The sequence below is a fragment of the Eulemur rufifrons genome, chromosome 3 (genome assembly GCF_041146395.1).
Source record: "Eulemur rufifrons isolate Redbay chromosome 3, OSU_ERuf_1, whole genome shotgun sequence".
NCBI classification, from domain to species: domain Eukaryota; kingdom Metazoa; phylum Chordata; class Mammalia; order Primates; family Lemuridae; genus Eulemur; species Eulemur rufifrons.
Genome location: NC_090985.1, coordinates 34,748,394 through 34,769,955, shown reverse-complemented (window position 1 = coordinate 34,769,955; position 21,562 = coordinate 34,748,394). Strand labels below are relative to the sequence as shown.

At 44.3% G+C, this 21,562-nt stretch overlaps 1 protein-coding gene across 1 annotated transcript in view; it reads right to left on the bottom strand.

The window, feature by feature from the left end:
* ADCY8 (adenylate cyclase 8) overlaps positions 1–19,532 on the bottom strand; it is a 221,129-nt gene extending 201,597 nt beyond the window's left edge. The window contains exon 1 of the mRNA XM_069465970.1: positions 17,994–19,532. Coding sequence (XP_069322071.1) covers positions 17,994–18,962 — 969 coding nt within the window. The 5' untranslated portion in view covers positions 18,963–19,532. The remainder of the gene's footprint in view (positions 1–17,993) is intronic.
* Between the last annotated feature and the right edge of the window lie 2,030 nt (positions 19,533–21,562).

The window sequence follows — 21,562 nt, the reverse complement described above, 5'->3', positions numbered from 1 at the left end:
GGCTTTTGCTGAGCACCTCCAGGGATGGCTTTTTAATCTCACGAGGCGTGGTGCACTTTCAAAGAGTTATAAATAGGAAGGCATCAGTTTCTTCCCTTGGGAAATAGACCCATCAGTCTTTTCCAGTCATAATGGTTGCCTGGCATTTATTCTTGTGCTGTAAATTATATATTAGATGACACAACATCTGATCTGGGTCTTTCTGTCCCCCAAATCTCAAGTATGTAGCAAAACGAAACAAAGCACCCATAAAATGAAAATGGCTCTATTTATCATAGATGATATGATCAGATAGTCAAATATAAGACAGAAGAATTGCAGCTGCAATTTTATCTCAAGGCACAGTCAATGTTAATTTATTGGATGATACACCATGATACATTTTTCAGGCAGCATTGATTAGAAATTGCATTTGGACACTAGTGATGGAGAACTAAAACAAAAGTGGATTAAACAAATCTGGAGTATATTTTATATGATTTTTAAAAATTTAGGAATGAGCAGTCTAGGACTGGTATTGTGACCCAATAGTATTAATATTATCAGTGTCCTAAGATTCTTATTGCTTTGTGGTCCACTGTCCTTCTGTGTGGCTTCCATCTCCCCTCACAGTCTGAGATGGCCAGCCAGTGGAGGTGTCGGCATCTGCTTACCCGGCAGAAAGATGGCTCAAGAGGGTGGGGAAGGTGGCAAAAAGTGAGACTCTTGGATGAATCAGGCATCTTTTAAATGGTTTCCCAAACCCTCCAGTAATGCAACTAGAAATACTACCTCTCAAGATAAAATTTTGGGTCTATATGCAAGGAATAAGAGACAGTGCACACCGGTAGCCAAACAGTAGTCTCTGATACACAGCTTATGTGAAGAAACCTTCCCTGGGTGGACAGACACGTCCTCAGATGGCTCATCATTTTAAAAAAGATGCAGAAACAATTTAGGGTAATTCAGAATCATATGGGCAAATAAGTCTGGACTACTTTCAGGAATATAAGCAGGATAGAAAGCAATTTATTTTTGTTAGTAGAAATCTGGGTAAAAGTAAGGGTTTGGTCTGCATATTTTGATGAATTTTATAATGATTTTTTTCTTTTCCATCTGGTGTGCCCAGGAATCTTGTCCTGAAGAAAGATGGTGAACTGTGAAGTCATCAGAACTTGAAACTCTTCTAAGTCTAGATTTCTTCCCTAAATGTTAATTTGACTTCAGGCACATGCAGTGTGTGCGTTAGGCCAGGTAAAGGAGTGTACCAGTTCTCAAATTTTTATAGCACCAAAGGATGAAACCCATGAAGGTATGAAACCCTTTGTCACTCTTGGCACAGCCATCGCAGGAGGCAGCCCAGGATTTGACAGATAAACTTTTCTTTCTTGCCTTCTCGTTCTGGTAACATAAACGGCTCAAGGGTAGGGAACATGTCTTATTTGACTTTGCATCCCTCAAGTTTAGCACATAGTAGACAGTTGATAACTGAAAGGAATATGAATTACTAAATGTGAATATGTATTTACTCAAATGGCCACTTGGCATGCACAGGGTGGCAGTGAGGGGAGCCAGTGGGAGCCTATGTATATTTGGAGCCAAACAGACTTTTTATTATATTTCATAGCTCGAATCCTGAGTTGGCCACATACAATCTGAATGACTTCAGCTGGGTTCATCTCTCAGATCCCCAACTTCTTCATTTTCAAAATGGGGGTTACAACACGACCATCCAGGAACACCATCAGGAGTGGATAGGACATGTGTGAACCATATAACACGATTCAGGTACAGCAGGTGTGCAGTAAATGTTAGACATTATAACTATTGCTCTGTGCCAAGGACATTTTGAAACAGAATGTATCATTCTCTGCCCTGATGCTACCATCACCAGTGCCAACACCAACAAGTTACTCTCCCTTTAGGAACATCTCAGTCAAGTCCTCAATGGCCAAAGACCTAGGAGGGGTTGTCTAAAGGAGTGGTTCTCAAACGTTGGTCAGTGGAAGCGTGGCAGCTCCTTGGTGGGTCGCACAGCAGAAGATGGCCTTGCTGCCAGGGGAGAGGCAGAGTGTGTTTCCCTTTCTCACCCAACACTGCAGTGCCACTGTCATCAGTGTTGTCATTTAGTGCTCGGTCTAGTCTGGAAAAGGAGCTGCTGCTATTCTAAAATTATTTGGTCATCCTATTTGTTGGAAGAAACTTGATATATACCTTACTATGAGTTTTCCTACTAATTTTATTGACCATGGATTTGTTTTGTGGTCACTTAATGTTTTTTTCATATTGGGATACGTTTTAAGTTTGAAATATGTCCACGTGCACAAGATAGGCCCAAGGAGGTAAATTTTGTGGACTAGATTTTGAAAGGATCTTTTCAGCCTTTTTTTTTTTTTTTTTACATCCAAATTACCTTGAACCAATGGCTAGTCAGGTCTTTTACTGCAGGATGTTGAGGGGAAATTTGTATCTACCATTCACAAAATTAGAAAGGACTTTACATAAGGAGAGACTTCAGTGTGGGAATTTGTAGAAAGACATAATCAGCATTTAGTATGAAATGTTTTTTCTCCCTCATAAGAATGTTTTAAACACAAGGAAAACGAGTGATTTCTAGTGACTTGTATTTGTGTCCATGGAAGGAGCACTGAAGTAGTATGTAGCTTGGAATTTAGCGGACATCCTCTCATCCTGAGGTGTACTTCCTGCTTCTTGTGTGCAGTGACCATTAGTGCCAGAAACAGGCCAGTGTGGCAGAGCCTTCCAGTTCATTTCACCCACTGTGGAGGTGATTAGCAGATTGGTTCACCTTGTGGACCCCGGTCCTGCGTTTTGCAGAGTGTCATGTCAACAACAGAGCAAGGCAGCCTGCCACCGTGCGCCCACTTCAGACACATCTGTGCTACAGAAATAATAATAATGCTACCCAGTGCTTGTTGACTGCCAGTTATCGGTTCAAAACTTTCTTATTCATCAACTCATTCATTTCTAAAAGGTGAGGTTTCGACAGCAGATATCTTATTCTCGTCTTGTTATAGATGGCGTGACTGACAGACAGTAGGACTAAGTGAGTTCCTGAAGGCCACCTTGTCTATTTCCTGGGCTCCATAGACAAATGAGAGAAACCCACGAAAGCCGGACCCCCCAATTGTGGATGCTCAGGCTGCATCAGTGCCCGACTCAACACTGCCGGGTAACCCTGATACAAAGTGGCTGCTGATCGCAGTGAGCATGCATGTTTCGAAAATGAGAGGCAGGCAGGTGCCACAAACTCACTAATCAGATATTCAAAAGAAACGACTCTGTCAATGAAATATCACAATCACAAATCCCTTCGAAGCAAATTGAATGAGTAAAACGACACACAATTTTGCAACTGATGGTGTCAATGTAATTAAACCACTGTGAAGAAATAAATATTAAAACCATCTAGTGACTAATTTCCTCAGTCTTTGCTAAGTCATTACTCATAATTCTCTTTCTAAGCATCTCAGAGGTGAAAGACCCCAACAAGCTATGTGTTCTATAAGAATTGTTGTTAGCTGATCTCGGGAATCAGATAAATGAGGAAAACATACAAATCCTCACATTCACATTCATTATAACTCACGAGAATACAATTTTTTAGAGCTCTGAGGGAGCTCAGAAATCATTTCTTAGCGATAGAATTTTAGAGTTGAGAGGAATTCATGTTGAGGCCAAGGCAGGTTGAGGGGTCTGTACAAAGCTGCGCTGTGTTGGGTGTAAAATATGAAGCGAGATTTCTGATGACTATTCAGATGCTGTTTTCAATACAGTGTGCCATCCTCCAGCCCCATAGAGCAATAAATAGCATTATAAACATTGCTACTATTTGCAATATAAGTTTCATTTTTTTCTCTTTATCACTTTTAACTCATCGCCTCTGAAACGAGTATAGATAATTGAGATAAAGTGGCCTCCAAAAACCATCAAATCCAGGGGATAGCTTTGGAATCAGACAGTTGTGCATTGAAATTTCTTTTCTGTCGTGTGACCAAAGGGAAAGGACGTAACAACCCGAGCTCAGCATCCTCACCTGTAAAAAGGGGAAGCAGCGATACTGATGCCGATATGATTGTTCAGGCATTTACTCAATAAGCCTCTGTTGTGGGATTCCCTTGTGACGGGCCAGTGCCTATTCCAGGGATATACAAAAGAATTAGACCCTGTTCTCAAAGAGCACATAGTTTGGTGGTAGAAAAAATAATAAACACATAATTCCACTCTTATCTGCTAACCCTTGTGCCTCTTTTAGATATTAAAACATAATTTCCTCATCTCAGTTCTAGTTAGTTTCTTCCTTTTAAATAGAAATGAGGGACAGGGCTAGGATGAGCGAGCTAGATGCCGAGGGCACACGGTTTCAAGAATCGCTCCCCCTAGGGGTTGTGCACCTGTGGAGTGGGCACCTGAGAATAAGCACCCTGGACGCCTCACTTGCCTCCCCCTTGTCGTGGCCCTGAACCAAACCTGGCTTAAAAGCACATCACTCGGCTTGAAATCATTCACTTATTTAGGTCATTATTTCATGGATGGCTGCCTCTAACTCTAGATTATAATCTCTTTAACAGCAGGATCCTGGATTCTTTTCCTCCCCACAGTATCCCTAATGCTTATAACCCAGCACATCGTGGTGCTCCATAAATAATTTGTCATATGAGACTAAATGAAGAAATGAATTAATGATTGAAGGAAGAAGGGTGCTATGGTCTGAATGTTTGTGTCCCCCCCAACATTCACATATTGAACTCCTAACCCCCAGGGTGATGGTATGAAGAGGTGAGGCCTTTGGGAGGTGATTAGGTCATGAGGGTGGAGGCTTTGTGTGGGATTAGTGTCCTTAAAAAGAGGCCACAGAGAGCTGCCTTGTCTGTTCCATGCTGTGAGGACACAGCCAGCCAGAACATGGCCCTATGAACCAGGATGCAGGTCCTCACCAGACACCAAATCTGCTGGTATCATGATCTTGGACTTCCTATCCTCCAGAACTGTGAGGAATGCATGTTTGTTGCTTATACATCACTCAGTCTATGGTATTTTGTTATGGCAGCTCTAATGGACTAAGACAAATGTAAAGGGAGTTAGAGCCCAGAGGACAGGGACCTAAACCCACCTGGCAAGGTGTCAGGGACCCATTACAGAGAAGGTGGGGTGTGTGCTGAACTCCAAAGCCTTTTCCCCATATTGTGACCTGTAGACTGAAAGCATCCATACCCTGGCCCCTTGTTAGAAATACAGAATCTTGGGTTCCCCCCAAATCCAATTTTTTTCAAAACATCCAAGTGATTCCTACTCACGTTAAAGTTGGAGGAGCATTGGTCTAAAGGACCATGGGATTAGCCAGGTGAAGCCCAGGAAGGGGCCACTTAGGGCAAATAACTCATGGAAAAAGAATGACTGTTTCAGTGCTTACATTATAATAACAAATAAAATGTATTGCATAGTTCCTCTTTCCAGGTTCTGATTTAAATACTCCATGTGTATTATTTCATGTCTTCAGCAACCTTCTGGGTTATTATTGTTATTTCCATTCTACAGCTGAAGAAAGTGAGGTACAAAAAGATTGAGGCCCTTGTCAATGTCATAAAATGAACAAATGGCAGATCAATCCAAGCCAGTCTGAATCCACATCCTGCACTGTGCTGTGACCTTGGCACTCTGGTGCCTTCCTTGTGAAATTGTAGGTCTGGCACACGGTAATTCTCGATACACACAATCTTCCACTGAAAAAGTCTTACTTGAGGGACTGCTTGTCTTTCTGTCAAATTCCGTAACATCCTCCTGCCCCTGCTTGCCTTAAGCAACTAACCTGAGCTCAGGTTCTCAAACTCAAACAAACGTGATTCATCAAGTAAATGCACAGCACTTACTCTTAAGCCAGCACCTGTCCTGGAGAAGGGAGGGCTATACAAGAGGGTTCCTGGAACTGGTGACACTTGCGTGAATATTGCCAGAAAAGAAAGGGAAAGAATTGTCCTAGAAAATACACACAACCAGAAGCAAGCATGAGGTTTGCAGGAAACTGGTGATGAGGTTCAAGGGTAGAACTTACCTAGGGGAGTGACGTGATAAGAATACTAGTATTTGGGAGGAGCTCACACTCGGGGCTGTGGGGTGGTTTGGAGGAGCTTGGGTAGGTTTGAGAAATCATGTGTGTGGGGGGCTCTGTACTAGAACAGAAAAGCAGGATGGAGAGCTCTGGACAGACCCCAGCAATGGGAGACTAAACCATCAGAGTTTCATGTAGATGTTGGGTGGGAAGGAGTTGATTTTTGACCCTTTGAAGTTCAGCTGCCTGTGGAACACTCAGATGGAGATGTCTGGCAAGTCACTTATTGCCCAGTCTTAAGCTTTGCAGAAAAAAACCTGGGTTAGAGATATAGACTTAGGAGTAAGCGGCACACAAATACATGGCTTTTGACTGAGAAAGGGGTGGATTGCTCAGGGAGAGGTATGGAGTGAGATTATGGGAAGACTTATAGGATGGAAACTTAGGAGCCCCAACATTAAAGAGGTAAATTGAAATGCCAGCCCTGAAGGCAGCTGAGACAGAAGAGTATGTAACCAGCACTAGACTATGTTGTAGAAACTCTGCAGTGACCCAGGGGCACCTCTGGCCTCGTGAAGCTCACAGCCCAGCAGCCAAGAGAGACATGGATGACAACAGCAGTGCAACAAGAGGCAAGATGCACGGGTAGGTAAAGGGTAACACAGTCAAAGGAGAAGGAATATCTAACTTGGTCTTAGGTATTGAGAAGCCCTTCATAATCCTGCATTTTTTTTTCCACTACACACAAAGCTCTTTTAGGCATGAAGAAATTTTGGCCCAGAGAAGTCAAAACCGTTTGTCCAAAGTCACTGAGAAAAATCCATAGCAAAAATAGGATGAGAATTTGTGGTTTCTATGTTTTTAAGGAAATGTACTTACATGGTTTCAAAAATATCTCTAACTGTCCGTTGGCACAGTTTCTCTCTGGATGAGATGTCCTGGGCAGGGCCCCAAGAGCTGCATATGATGTCATTATTCACTTGGTAAGAGACAAAGGAAGTAGCTCTGCCTTCTAAATAGAAAAGGAAGGACTTTGTGCTCACTGAAACTGACCATCTGGGGCCATGAACCCATTCTCAAACAAGCTGTACAGCACCGACAGGCTAGGAGGGCTCACCCCAGGAATGGGGAAGGGGGGAGTGTTGACTTTGAGCTCATAAGAAAACAAGCTTGTTCTTAATGATTTTGTTTCTTGAACTAATTGACAGTAGAAACATGAACTAAGTGGGGTAATGCTTCATGGAACTGAAAGCAGAAGACTTTCTCATGACCTTTTTTGGAGTTCACGAAGACTGTTTTAGTTAACTGTATTGGGTTCCAGTAAAATCAGGCTTTGCTTTTCGGAAGACTACAGATTGAACTGATCGAGTCAGGGTACAATTAGGTCTTAATGTGGTGTGGGAAACAGTGGATTAAGCAACTATCCAGTTTTTATGCTCAGCAGTCACCCCGCTTTGTTCAATGTCCTCCTCTGAGGTGGGAGGCAGGCCAGCCACTCTTGTGTGGAGCATCGGAGAAAGGTGAGAGCATCTCTGGCCCACAGCTGCAGCTGTGTGGAGCCAGAGGGTGGCAATGCACAGCAGGCATCACTGAGGCATCACGCCAAAGAGGTGATTTGGAGTGTGCCATAAAGCAAAGAGCTCCTGAGCTCTTTGGGATTCAGAGCCACGGTGCTGAAGAACACAGAGGGAAGAGAATGAGAGGGTGGCAACTGCGTTAGTACCTGGACTCTATTTTGAGTGGATGGGCCTAATCCATATAAAATGTTTAGGAATGGACAAATATCCACGGGTGATTCAGGTCTAGAACATTTTTTTTTTTTTTTTACTTAAATGATCTGGATTTGACTTTTTCTTCATGTTATCTAATAACCACTTTAGCATACGTCTAGCAAAAACTGAGCTGTGGCTCTCTGCCCAAAGCACTTCATGGGATAGTTTCTGGTGCACCTTTGCCTGCATTGAACAGAGAGACTGATTTCTCTTCTATCACTGGTTTCTCCTTCCCCATTGACGACTCTGTGTGTGTGTGAGAGTGTGTGTGTGTGTGTGTGTGTGTGTGTGTGTGGTAGGGGGAAGATGGCCAGGTAATAGTCATTTATTCTATTCATTTAAAAGTGTGGTACTCAGAGCCATCTGTGTGCCATGTACTATCCTAGGAGCTGGGGACACAAAGATGAGCAAGATACAGTTCTTGACCTCAAGGGGTTCACAGTCGGGTGGGCACAGGGAACATTTTGACATTGCTCTGACAGAGGAAGACACAGGAGGTAGCAGTGTACCAAGGAAAGGGACTTGAGCCTTGCCTGAGCTCTCTATCTGCTGCAAATGGTCTCTCCTACCATGTCTTCAGGTTATCAGGCTTGGAATGCATACAGTTTGTGATAAGGTGATGCTTCAACAACTGACCTCTTGGCCCTTCCCCAGGGTCCTTTTACACTCTCTTCATCAGGAAGGAAGAGTCATACCCAGTCCACTCTTTCTTCCAGAGTCTGACATTTGTTTTTATGAAACTCCTGAAAGAAATTCACTATAGCTTTGATGTTCCATACTTTAGAGGTCTATAGTAGAAACAGCTCAAGATTTTCATTGTGTGAAATATTTACTGAACCCTGTGCTCCAGACATGTTCTAAGAACCAGGTACAACTACTAACCTCTGCTTGGGAGTCAGAAACTCCCTATTCAAATCCATTCAAGTATCCGCTCCATTAGAGCAATAACTTTATCTGGTTAGTACACAGCTGTGTCCCAGGATCTAGAATGCAGCAGGCAATCAACAAGTATGTGTTGAACAATTTATGTGCTCAATACTCATTCTATCCTTCTTCCTAATGCAATCCTTATTTTTTGAGGGGCATCAAAATCTAATCTATTTTTCACATCCTTTCTTGCTGATGGAGTGGCCATGTGTCACAATTCTGGTCCCTGAAATATAAGCTGGCTTTGTTGGGCAAAGATCCCAGATGAGCCCCTAAAAGGGGAGCAGACTCAGTTGACATATACACTTTTGCCATTTTGTCCCCTTGCACTTTGCCTTTTGCCCTTCTACTTTTTCCTGACTGCAAAGCAACCATGATGGCTTGTAGATGCAGTCAAAGGCTTTCATCTGACCTTGAGGAAAAGACCTTCCTGTATGGGAATCTCCTTTATGACATCTGTGCTGGATTGCTACGCAGCTTTTCCTTGAAGAATCCCTGGACAGGGAACTCATCATTTCAAAGAGCCGCCCCCTTGGGCAGGTTTATTTTTACCAAGCCTCACCTTTTAGTGAATCAAAATCTCTCCTGCTATAATGACTATCCACTGGTCTTTATTTCATCCGAAAGAAAACACATACAAAATAACCTATCTCTTTGTCATGGCAGAACCTCAAATATTTGTTACCATATTCTTCCTCTATCCCTTCTATCTTTAGGCTTTTCAGTGGTGTTCTTTTTCTTTTCTTTTCTTTTCTTTTCTTTTCTTTTCTTTTCCTGTTTTAGTCCTTGCTATGGCTTGAATGTGTCCCCTGAAAAGCATGCCTTGGAAACTTAATCCCTAATGCCCAATGCAACAGTGGGACTCCACTCGCATAAAATAGTTAATGCCAATTATAAAAGAGTTGGAGGCTGAGAGCTCAATCTCTTGCTCCCTCTTGCTCATGTGATGCCTTCCTCCATGTTATGATGCAGAAAGAAGACCTTCACCAGATGTAGCCCCTGGATCTTGGAGTTCTCAGCCTTTATAACCATGAGCCAAATCAATTTCTGTTTTTTTTTTGTTTGTTTGTTTGTTTTTTTATTTCAGCTTATCATCATGGGGGTACAAAAGTTCAGGCCACATATACTTCCCATGTCCCGCCCATCCCCCCGAGTCAGAACTTCAAGCGTGTCCATTCCCCAGACAGTGCGCATTGCACTCATCATGTAGTTATACCCCATCCCCTCCTCCCACCCCCCACCTCAGTCCGATATCCAATTGGTGTTATTCCCAAATGTGTACTTAGGTGATGATCAGGGAAACCAATTTGCTGGTGAGTACATGTGGTGCTTGTTTTTCCATTCTTGGGATACTTCACTTAATAGAATGGGATCCAACTCTATCCAGGAGAACAAAAGGGACTCCATATCACCATTATTTCTTATACTGAGTAATACTCCATCGTGTACATATACCACAATTTACTAATCCACTCATGAATTGATGGGCATTTGGGTTGTTTCCACATCTTTGCAATTGTGAATTGTGCTGCTATAAACATTCAGGTGCAGGTGTCTTTTTTATAGAATGACTTTTGTTCCTCTGGGTAGATGCCCAATAATGGGATTGCTGGATCGAATGGTAGGTCTACTTGAATCTGTTTAAGGTATCTCCATAATGCTTTCCATTATAAATTACCCAGTCTCAGGTATTTTATTATAGCAGCATAAAATGGATTCTCTAAGATTTTTTATGCTGCATTTCTTCTCCTTATATTCTGAGTTAAAGAAATACATGTATTTTGCTTATACATCCCATAATCCTTAGTAGATTCTATTTTATAAGCAATCATGTGCATTCAGCATGTTATCACATACATACACACACACACGCCCCACAAATGAAAAAAATATTCTGAAATGCTTTATCCAGTCAACTAGAGAACCAAGTAACACAGAACAAGTGAGTGTTGTTTCCAAAATAAGGTAGCGTTTCTGTTTTCATGTGCAACTTTACATTGGTATAGAGATGATAGTTTTAAAAACTTACTCATTAAAAAAGAAACTGCAAAACATTAATGTGATTTATTTTCATATCTAACTCATGGCTTCACAATATATAACTTTATCATTTCCTAATTTGGGGAAATTTTGTGCTTCAAAGACATTTTTCAATTAGTACTATAACACTTGAGCTTAGACATATAGGGCAGGAAGTGGAGTGAAAGGGGGATAGAAAACCCCAGTAACTAATGAATGTGCAAGGTATTGCACATATTAAAATGTATGATCTAGCTAAATGAAATTCAAATACCCAAGTACACACATTCTCATTCAAAGCCCAATGCATAGATATCAAAGAAACAAGCAAATGCAGGTTTATCTGATGACATCTTGTGTCATAAGCTCAGTTGGCTTGTTGAAAACGTAGTGGCATTTGCTGATAAATGGCTTTTATTCCTACCAGGACGTGGCCAGGCCTCCCTCGGAATGTCTGGCATCTGCATGGTTAATTAATCTACTCTGCATTCTTCCTCTACCCCACAGGGCTGACTGTGAAAAATCTTGCAGTGAGAAAATCTAGCTTCCGAAGTGCTGCTTAAGTGACCTGACTTCTTAAAATAGCCCTTCATAAAACAAAACTCACATGATATAATTTGAGTGTGTAAATCCAATTACATTTCCTGGGGAAGCACAGGGCGGATTATACTGGCTTTCCCTGCTTTGTTGTGGCTGGCTAAGGCAGCGTTCCTCTACTCAAGCCCCAAGAAAATCCTGGGGAAGAAATTATTTACATAACCCATTCTCTTGCTAACTGAGGTTCAGATATATGATCACAGACAGTCTCCAACCTTCAATGCTTATGCTATCCTTCAGGTTCTGTTACTTTAATTCCAGCCCAGAGAAGGAACCAAGAACACATTTCAGAGCAATATGTCACGTGAACTGATACATTTGCCCAGCTGTATATTTTGGGCCTACTGGTCTCTCAGAGAATCAATATTGTGCCTGTCTGTTGGTGAGAGGAAAGGTTTGAGAGGAATGTTGCAAGTGTCTCCTATGTTCTGGAAATAAACACATGTAGGATCAACTCAAATAGATACACTTGTGAAATGAATAAATTAGCATGCTAAGAAATATTTAGACAACAGTGAAATGTCACATCAGCACGATTGTAGTAGTGTCCTCTGATTACATGTTGCTAGCGGCACTGAATATGGGATAAACCTCTTGTTTTTTCCATCTTTCGTTTTTATGCTTGGTTTCACTTATTTTTGATGAGCTCTTAAAATGCCATCAATCATCAAAGTGTAAATATGACTAATGCTTTTGTCCTACTTAGCATGACATTGCAGCAGCTGCACCAGAAGCAAAGTCCTCCCAGTCTTCCCAGTTCTAATCTAATTATGCTCTGACCCACTGATAACAGTCAGGTGATATTACTGGATAGGAAGGAAAACAAATTCATAATTCAATCTTGCCAAGCACACACCACACCATCATTTTACAACTCTCTCCAAATATACAGACACCAAACCTATTTGCAACTCCAGGGCAAAGATGTCTACAGGCCAGGGCTAAAGGAATTTAACTGGTCATTTCAGCTGTCATTAAAAATATTTTTTGCAAAGCTCATTCTCTACTAGTGCACATGTGTGTGTGAGTACACATGTGTGCACACACAGACAAGAAGAAAAAAAGAAAAAAAAAAGAAAAAAGGAAAGAAGGAATGAGAAGGGTAGTCTCTGGGCATTTTTCACAAGTAAAAGAGAATAATATTTCCATTTCCTGGTATTCAGAGGAAACTCTCGGGTTGACACTCAAATCTGATTTTGAAAGGCATTTTTCTCAGACATGCTAGAAAGTTGCAATTATTTTTAAAAGCCTATATGAATTTCCTGAAAGAAAATGTACAGAAATGAAGATATTTGGGGTTTTAAGAAATGTACACCATAACTAGTGGGGTGCATTAAACTGGAGCCCCATTCATGTAATGGATGTCTAGGTGTCTGAAGTGAGTGTTTACCTTAATACCAACTACCAAATTGGAATGACTTACATCACATGCCATTTGCTGTACATTAAGTAGTCACAAGATTCCTTCTATTTGATTTGAGTTAGCTACAAAGAGCCTTAGACAAAGAACATGCAATATGATACATTTATGCTTACATTTTATAAATGGGGGAGAGATGTTGGTAATTTCATTATACTCACTTTATCTTTCCTGTGAAGTCAATCCTTCATTTAAGTGATCAGACAGGCATATTTAAGTGACACACAAAGTCTGCTTCTCTCCTAACCCCTACCTGCTCGTACCATATCCCGCCATCTTACCCAGTACAAAAAATGAATTTTCCCCTCAAGGAATTTTTAAAGGCCAAATGGTAGGCTAAAAGTCCCTTGTTATCAGTCAAGTTTAAGGATCATTATTTAATGACTCTCATCTCCACTGTTTGATGGGATGTGTGCAAGCAGGAAAGAAGATGTTGCATGGGAAATTCAAATCTGACAGCATGACCTTGAGCACTAACTAACCTGGATTTACATACCTGGCTGCCATTGATTGTGCAGTTGTCTTGGAGAAATCACCTTTACTCTGGCACTTCTGCTTATCTACCTCACTGAAAGGCACAGAAGGCTAATTAGCCACTGGCTGTGACATTTTGCATCCCCAAGAGGAAAGCACAATGTAGCAATTTTTCTGGTTAAATATTGCTGCCTGTTAGTTTTCCAATAACTAAATTATTTCTACCATCTTATCACTAATGAGCTGAAGAATGAGAATGAGATGAGTTTCAAATGTAAGGTAGCTCATATTATTGTCACCAGCAATTAAAATAGAATGAAATGCTAATTATAGCAACAGTTTTTAGAATTTATCTAGTGAAAGAAATGAGCAAAGATAACCTTATCATTAATATTTTATTTACACATATAACGTCATTCTGTAATGCATTTCCTAGGAATAAATTAAACTGGCAGGATAAAAAATTGGTTTAAGATGTGGGAAAAAATCAGTATCTTAGAGAAAATCTGGATAAGGCATTCCTATAATTGGCTTGAACCACACACATGGAGCTGATTTAACTTGAATTGGGTGAGGCTCCCAAGGAAGGAATAACTGTAAACCTAGAGTTACCTATAGCTGAGCTTTGCCAGGGTGAAATGAAAGGAGCCCTTTGAACTTGCTTTTGAACTTTATAAAGGTTCTTCAGTATTTCCAATGCCACTCTGGACCCCCCAAACATACGGGTGATTGTATCTGCCCTGAACAATAATCTTTGTTTGGGTGTGAAGTTGGTGATTTTAATTTAACTGTTAATTGAGTAGAAAAACATAAACCATCTCTTTGCTAATGGCAAAGGTACCTCATGAGTGGCCCTTTTAAGGTTCTAACTTGTATTCATAGTGCAAAGTAAATGGTGATCCAAATTAACACAGGACTTTGTCTCTTCATATAGGCTGTCTGCAGAGATCTGCAGGGTGCTTGTTACCCTGTCAAGACACAGATGTGATTTCCTTCAGGAGAGAAGTAGATTCTCATAGCTTGGATTAAGGGAGAGCAATCATTGGCTCATTTGTTACTTCTGAAAGTGACATTTTCACTGAAGTGAAACAGTTGCCAAGGTGTGTTGACTCTATACTCTCAGTTTCCTGACTCTTGAAAATGCAAAGTTAAATGTTAGCCATACTCCTAAAGAGAATTAATATTAGTGCAGGGAAAGACGATAGTTCAGTGTTTATATCCTTCAGTTGACAAATTTGTTTTCAGGTAGGCAGGATGATGAGCTAGCTACAGAGAGCCTATGCCCAGCAATTCAGTCATTTTTCTCTCATCATTTTCCTTTGGCTTCTTCATTAAATGTTCATTCATGTGCTATATAGGGCATTACTCTCTTGAGCAGTGAGAGAGTAATATCTCACTCTTGAACAATTTCAAATGCTTACGTGCTTAGAAGGAAAATAAATGGATCCTGGAGAATGATCGGCATTGGAGCCAGAGTTTGAATCCCGTCCTCACCACTTGCTAGGCTCTTCTTGATCTTCAGGATATCCCTTTAAAATTTCTAAGAATCTATCATTTCTTCTCTGAAATGAAAATGAAGGATGCTCCCACCTATTTGTCATTATTAGATGTGACAGCATATAGAAGGGAGCTTTGTCATATGTAAAATATTGTAGAAATGATTTTTACTGCGCTTTGATTTATTATGTGAAAGACTGCCTAGACACATGACTTACGTGTATGTGTGTGTGTACATGGACCTGGCGAAAGCTTTCACCAACACAACACCAGGGGATTTGGATATTTTGTAACATTGCCTATGGGATGAGTAATCTTGTTCATTCAGTGAGTGCCTCCTAAATACCTGGCATTTTTCTAGGTGCTGAGGGTAAATTGGCAAATATGATAGGCAACATCCATGACCTTATGGTATTTACAGTCTTGTGTTGGGGAGAAATACTGTAAATATTAAAAAATCAGATACTTTACGATAGTGTATATACTCTGGAGAAAATAAAACAAGTCATGTGTTAGAGACAGTAGCCTTTGAGGGTCTGGAATAATGAGGATGTGCCGGTCACGTGAAGACTGGGAAAAATTGTTCTATGTGGCAGGTGCCAAGACCCAGAAGTAGGAAAGGGCTTGGGATATTTGAAAGACAGAAAAATGGATGTTGTATTTAGACCCTGAGGAAGAGAAGAGAAGGAAATATGATTAAAGACAGAAGCAACAACTAACTCAGAGGATCGAGTTGGCTGTGTGTCTTAAGGAGTTAGGATTTTACTATATTTGCTATGAGAGACCTATAGCAGATTTTAAGTATGCCTTATATATTACCAAACATGGAAAACTAAATAGTACTTATTCAAAAAATCACAGATTTTTTTTTTAAAAAGTGTTTTATTCTCTGCTTCATCCATCCGCAAGATCTAGGAAAGAAGTTTAAACCCATAGAGGGCGCCAAAGGACCTTTAAAAGACCTACACGAGGGGAGAGGGCTCTGGCTGTTCCTTCAGAGTCTGTAAAAGGTGACTCAACCTATGAAACCGTGATTTATCTATAATTTCAACCCAAACAGAAAGTTGAATGAGCTTGGTTTACATTTATCAGGTTTTCACAGTGGAGGATTGTTTATGATGGGGTGGGAGTGGGAAGACATTTGGGGGTTATTTTTAATCTTCTCCCATCTGGTAGTATTTGAGTAGAGTATAAAACAAATATGGAGCCAAAATTTACTTTCTGGATTCATTTGGCAAGAAAAATATGTCTATACTTAGAACTTTGAAAATATTCGTAATTTGCCACTTAGGATGTGTTATTCCAAATACTATTCCAAACTTACTTGCAAAGTCTTTTAGTAGTGTGTACCAAGAAAGGCTACTGCATGAAAAGCAGTGGGTTATAATAAATGAATTTTCTTCACATGATCAGATAGCTATGATATATTGTTGAAACAACTCAGTGAGTTCGATGAAAAATGAGAAGCAGAGAAGGAAAAAGAAGAGGACGAGAGGGGGAAAGGTAAAAGGATGAGAGGGGAGAGGTAAGCAGGGAAGAAAAGATCTGCTGATGTCCAAATATATGACAATGAAAATGCAGAAGACAATAAGAGAGCTTGGAAGAAAGTAGATTTAGATTACTGGCATTAAGATTTATGTGTAAACAGGATTGAGAAACACAGTTAATACATGTAGAATTTTATACAATACCAAACAAAGAATATGATTCCCCCTTCCCAAATTGAGACTCATTTATCATATGTGGGTATTAAAGTTCCCTGATGATTTTTAGAAAACGGCCATTATTGCCTTTAACAAGAAAAGATTCAGCTGATCAGCCCTTACTCAAAGTCTCTCATCTTCCCATTTCATGCCTGATGATCACAGCCAGATACTTTATATTCTCTTTGCTTTACCCAGAGAGACTTCAAAAAGAACTGTAAAAGCAGCCAACCAGATAAATAACTTAAGCAAACAAATGTAGAGCCATCAGAGAATAGACAGGATCCCAAATTGAATAGAAACTCCAAAGGTCAATGATGGATAAAGCACTCTAACAGTGCTGGTGTCCTAAAAATTGTGAGCAATTTTCAGTGTCAGTGTACCTGTTTATTCTAAGACCCATCTATTCAAACTCCACTGCAAGGAAGAGGAGTTTTAAGCTTCTAATACAGCAAAAACGACACAGAAGCTGAGGACACAGCAGGTACATACATACAAAGAAGCTCCCATCCATTCACATCACATCAGCCTTTTGCTTGAAACCACTTCAGTTGACATGTTTCCCTCATTTTTCAGAAACCCTCAGATTCACTCTCCTGTTACCTACTAGACATTTGGTAAAAAAAAAAATAAAAGTGCCAGTTTATTAATTATCTATTGGTTTTAATGAATATAATCAATAGAACCATTGTCTACCTTCTCATCCATAGACAATGTGAATGTTGTTCACATAAACACAGCCACATTTGATGGGGAAGGATAGAATAAAAGGGGGATAAAAAAGAAAGAGGCTTAAAGAGTGACATTTCACTTAAATATTTTAAACTATTAAAATATATACATCAAAATGCCCTTTTGCAATTAATCAAAACTTGCTTTTTTTTTTTTTTTTCACCCTGGGTTGGATCCTGTCATGAGAGAAGGTATCATCTTAGAGCACCAAGGCAATAAAAAATTTCCCAAATAAAACGTGTCGTAGTATTGTTGAAGGGGTGGGTGAGATAACATGTACAGTGCCAGCACTGGCAATTAGTATGTTAGTTTAACAAATGTTGGTTTCTTGGAGAACTGAGGATTTGTGGCATGCAAATACACAGAAACTCAACTCTGAATCCCAGAGTCACCTATGACACCCTGCTGTGACTCTTATGAGTAAAGCTGTTAAGGAATGGGTCACCTTCTAAATCTGGATACTTCTCCTCCCTTCTGTCTCCTGCTCCAGACACTGCAGACCCAGGGTTGCGGTGGGGAATGAGAAGTAGAAAGAAGACTTTCTTAGCTGATGTCAGAGAAGACTTACTCATAGAATCACAGTAGAAGGGTAGAGGTGATAGAAACTTTTTGAGGTCATTTAGTTCCACTTCCTCTAAGAAGAGAGAGAAAGTCCATCCCACTAACATCCAAGGCCTCCCGGGTGCAAGGCACTGTGCCATGCTGGAGAAGGGGACGCATAGTGAGGCAACCCTCGCTCTCTGGAAACTATTATAAATAAACAGGGGAATCAGAGGGGAAAAAGCAAGGCAGGTGAGTGTTACCTGGTTGATGGAAATGACCGCCAGCCGGGGGATGACCACTTGGAGGATCACCTGCAGCAGCGAGGTTCCCAGGCCAGCCAGGATGGCCCAGGTGAGCGGCAGCGGCAGCATGCTATAGGTAGCAAAGAGTGTGAAGAGCACATAGCCTATGCCGTCGCCCAGGAGCCCGTAGCCGAGGCCTGCTGCCAGGATCTGGGTGGTCATGGCCACCCAGGTGACCACACCGCTGTACTGAAGGTATGTGTGCGAGGTGGTGTCCTTCCTGACCACCACCAGGGCGCAGATCACCACCTCAATGCCAGTGAAGAAGCCCAGCAGGATGCCCTTGAGCGGGTCCATGGGGGCCGAGGCCAGGCTCAAGTGGAGGACCAAGAGGGTGAGTTTGGTCAGCACGTCCAGCACGTTCATCACCACCTCCGATTTGCGCCTCTGGCCCAGGAAATACCGCTGGTAAAGGCGCTCCAGATCCCGAGACTTGAAGGAGTTGCGCAGGGTGGGGAAAATGACCCCTCGGTAGCTATAGCCCCCACTGAGGAAGAAATCCGAGTTGCTTGGGGCACAGTCAAGGTGCAGGAAGCCCAGGTCGCCCCCGCCGCCGCTGCCGCTGGCACTGCCGCTCCCGCTGCGTTCGGGGAAGACTTTGGTGCCGCCAGTGCTGTGCGCTCGCTCTCCTGGGCCCAGCGAGTAGAGGGGCAACGCCGAGTCACCGGACAGCTGCGGCGCATGATGGTTGGGGCCGCCGCCCGCAGGGTTCGAGGCTTTGCCGGAGCCTCCGCTCCCGCCGCCGCCGCGGCCGCCGCCGCCCCGGTGCCCGTGAATGAAGCGCTGCTCGGTGATGTGCCGCACCGCCGTTTGCCACAACAGCCGCTGCGGCCGGGAGCCGCTCCCTCCGTCGCCGGCCGGGGGCGTCGGGTGTATGGTGTAGAGTTCCTCGCTGCCGCCAAGGCAGCGCACATCGGTGAGCTCCATGGCGCTGGGCCGCAGGGAAGGAGGCGTAGAACCTGGGGAGGCAGTTGAAGGAAGGAATTCCTAAAGACTGGAAGAAAGCCTGGTTGGAGGTTGCAGCAAGTCCTTCTATCCTAGGCTGCCCTGTTGCAGGAGCCCTGGCAGGGGGACCCCTCAGGTCAGGTCATACTGTGCCCAGGGGCAAAAGGCGCCCGGAAGATCTCAGCAGACCCCTTGCGTCCTTGCGCGCCGCCCTCCAGCCAGCCCGCGCAGCTTGGGTACGCAGCGGCAGTGGTGGCTATTTGTCCGCAGTAGCCGTGGCGCTCTGAGCTACGCAGCCCCCTTCCCGGCTCAGGCTTCTTGGTTGGTTCTAGGCTCAGCGTCTTGGCTCAGTCTTGCTCTCTAAGAGGCGCCTGGGCGCCGTGCTTCTGCTGCGCGTCGGGCGGGTCCCGGCTGCGGCACTGGGCTCTGGACACCTACTGCTCGGCGGCTGCAGCGGGGCTGGCCGGGGGTGACCGGCGGCAGCGATGGGTGCGAAGTTAGCAGCTGTGGCTAGATTCATCACCCTTCGGAGAACTCCATTGCGGCCGGGATGGGGAGCTGGGGCGGAGCTGGGGGCGGGGGCAACGATGGGGGAGAAGGGAGGGTGGAAAGTGAGGTGGCGGAGCGCCCCGAGGGAGGGTTGGAGAGGTGGTAACCTCAGCGCTAACAAGTCACCAAACAGTTAATTTGAAGGAAGGGGTGTGCTGAGTCTCCCTCCTGGGCTCGTTTCTGGCTCCAGAGCGAGGACTGACAGCGCAGCGCTGGCTCTGGCCAGAAGCATCCGTGGGGAGGGAGGTGGGGGGGACACTAGCCCCAGGGTTCCAGCCTCGGCTATAAGCCCAGGTTAACGCTTCCAGTTGTGCTTCCGAGGGGTCGCAGCACACAGTTCCCATGCCCTTCACTTTGCTCTTTGAAGTCCATTTGGCCCGGAGCTAGGAGGAGCGGGAGGCGAGGGAAGGAAAAAGTGGGGTGGGCTCCAAAGCCAACAGCTCTGAGAACGAAGCGAAGCCACTGGTGCGGATCTTTGAAGCTGAGAACCGAAGCTTGGCGGTGCGGCGAATATCAGGTTTGGACGAGAAGGGAGGCCGAGGACGCGTGGAAGTAGACAGAGACGTCTCTAGAGCCAGGGAAGCGGCGGCGCGTGCCACCCTGGTGCTCTGAAGAGCGCTGCGGGCGTCAGGCGACTGGGAGGAATTTGGAGACCTGTCAGAGCGGTCAGACACCCGCTGCCACTTAAACCCGCCCCCGCGCCAAGCCACGCCCCCGGAACCCGGGGTGAGGTGGGGGTGGTGGCGGGGACCTGGTACCCAGATCTAGCCAGGACGCCCCAGGTCTGGAAGGCAGCCGCGCGCGCTGGCCAGCGAGAGAGAGGACCACGGCGGACCGGGTGGGGCGGCGGGAGCCCAGGCCTTCCCTCCGCGCTACTCTCCAGCGTTCCAGCTGGCCGCGCCGGCCGGTTCCTCCGCTGTTCTTTTTTAAGCACTGGCTCGTATCCTTGGCAGGTGCGGGGCCAGGACTCGTAGGCCGCTTTGCCGTGGACTCCGAGCGCCCTGCGCGACGGAATAGAGGGTCTCCTTTCTGCCCTCTCCACACGGGCTTCTTGTGGCAAAGCCAACTTTCCACCTAAAAGCAAAAGCCCCCAAGAAGCCGCAAACGAAGAGGCAGGCAGCTTCCTGCGGGAGTGTCTTTACTACATGGATCCGGAGGGGTGAGGGCGCGGGGCATCAGAATGGGGGCATCCCCTGTCTGCCTTGCACACTAAGTTTCTTCCCGCTTACGGTAAGGGTCGGGAGGAGGACGTGGGGAAAGGCATTTCAGGGGCTCGCCTTGAGCCCAGGTTTCCCGCCTGCCCGGGCTCCACCGAGCGGTCACGGACAAAGCCCGGGGCGGCGCTCTCGGCGGACCAAGTCGCAGCGCGGTGGGGCGTTGTGCCGGCGCCAACGCCAAGCCCAGCGGGGTCCCCGGGGGTTCCGAGTCCGCCGGGTCCGCATGGCAATGCTGCCGCTGCAGTTCAGCGCCCGGATGCAGGTGGCTGAGCCTCGGTGGCCACCACCTCCGCCTCCACAACTGCGACTGCAGCCGGTGTAGCCCGGGCCCTGAGCACAGTCAGCTGATGGCCAATGACGTCAGGCCCTGGGCGCTTTCGTGGCTCCCCGTGGCGTCCCATGAAAGCCCAAATGACCACCTAGTCTCTCTGCCCCCTCGGCCCTTCCTGAGTGAGCGATTTCTCTTGCTCTTCAGAAGAGAAACTCCCCTCCCTCCCACCTGCCCTGAGCCAGAATAGCTTTCTATTCCCCCTCCGTTTCAATCACACACGCTGTCTCCAGGGTTATTTGTCTCCGCTGTGTCCCAGAAACACAGGGTTTAATTCTTTGCTTTCTAATTCTTTCTTTTCGACGCATATGGGCTTCGGTTTAAACCCAGAACAGGTCGTCTACCTTGCATAGAGAATTCGAGAAGGAAGAGGAAAGAATTCTCTAACATTTTTCCACATCTCTAACCAGTGAATTTCTGGAATTTGGTTGACACCCTGGAAAAAAGACTCCTTTAATTCCAACCCTTTAAAGTTGAATTCTGCCATC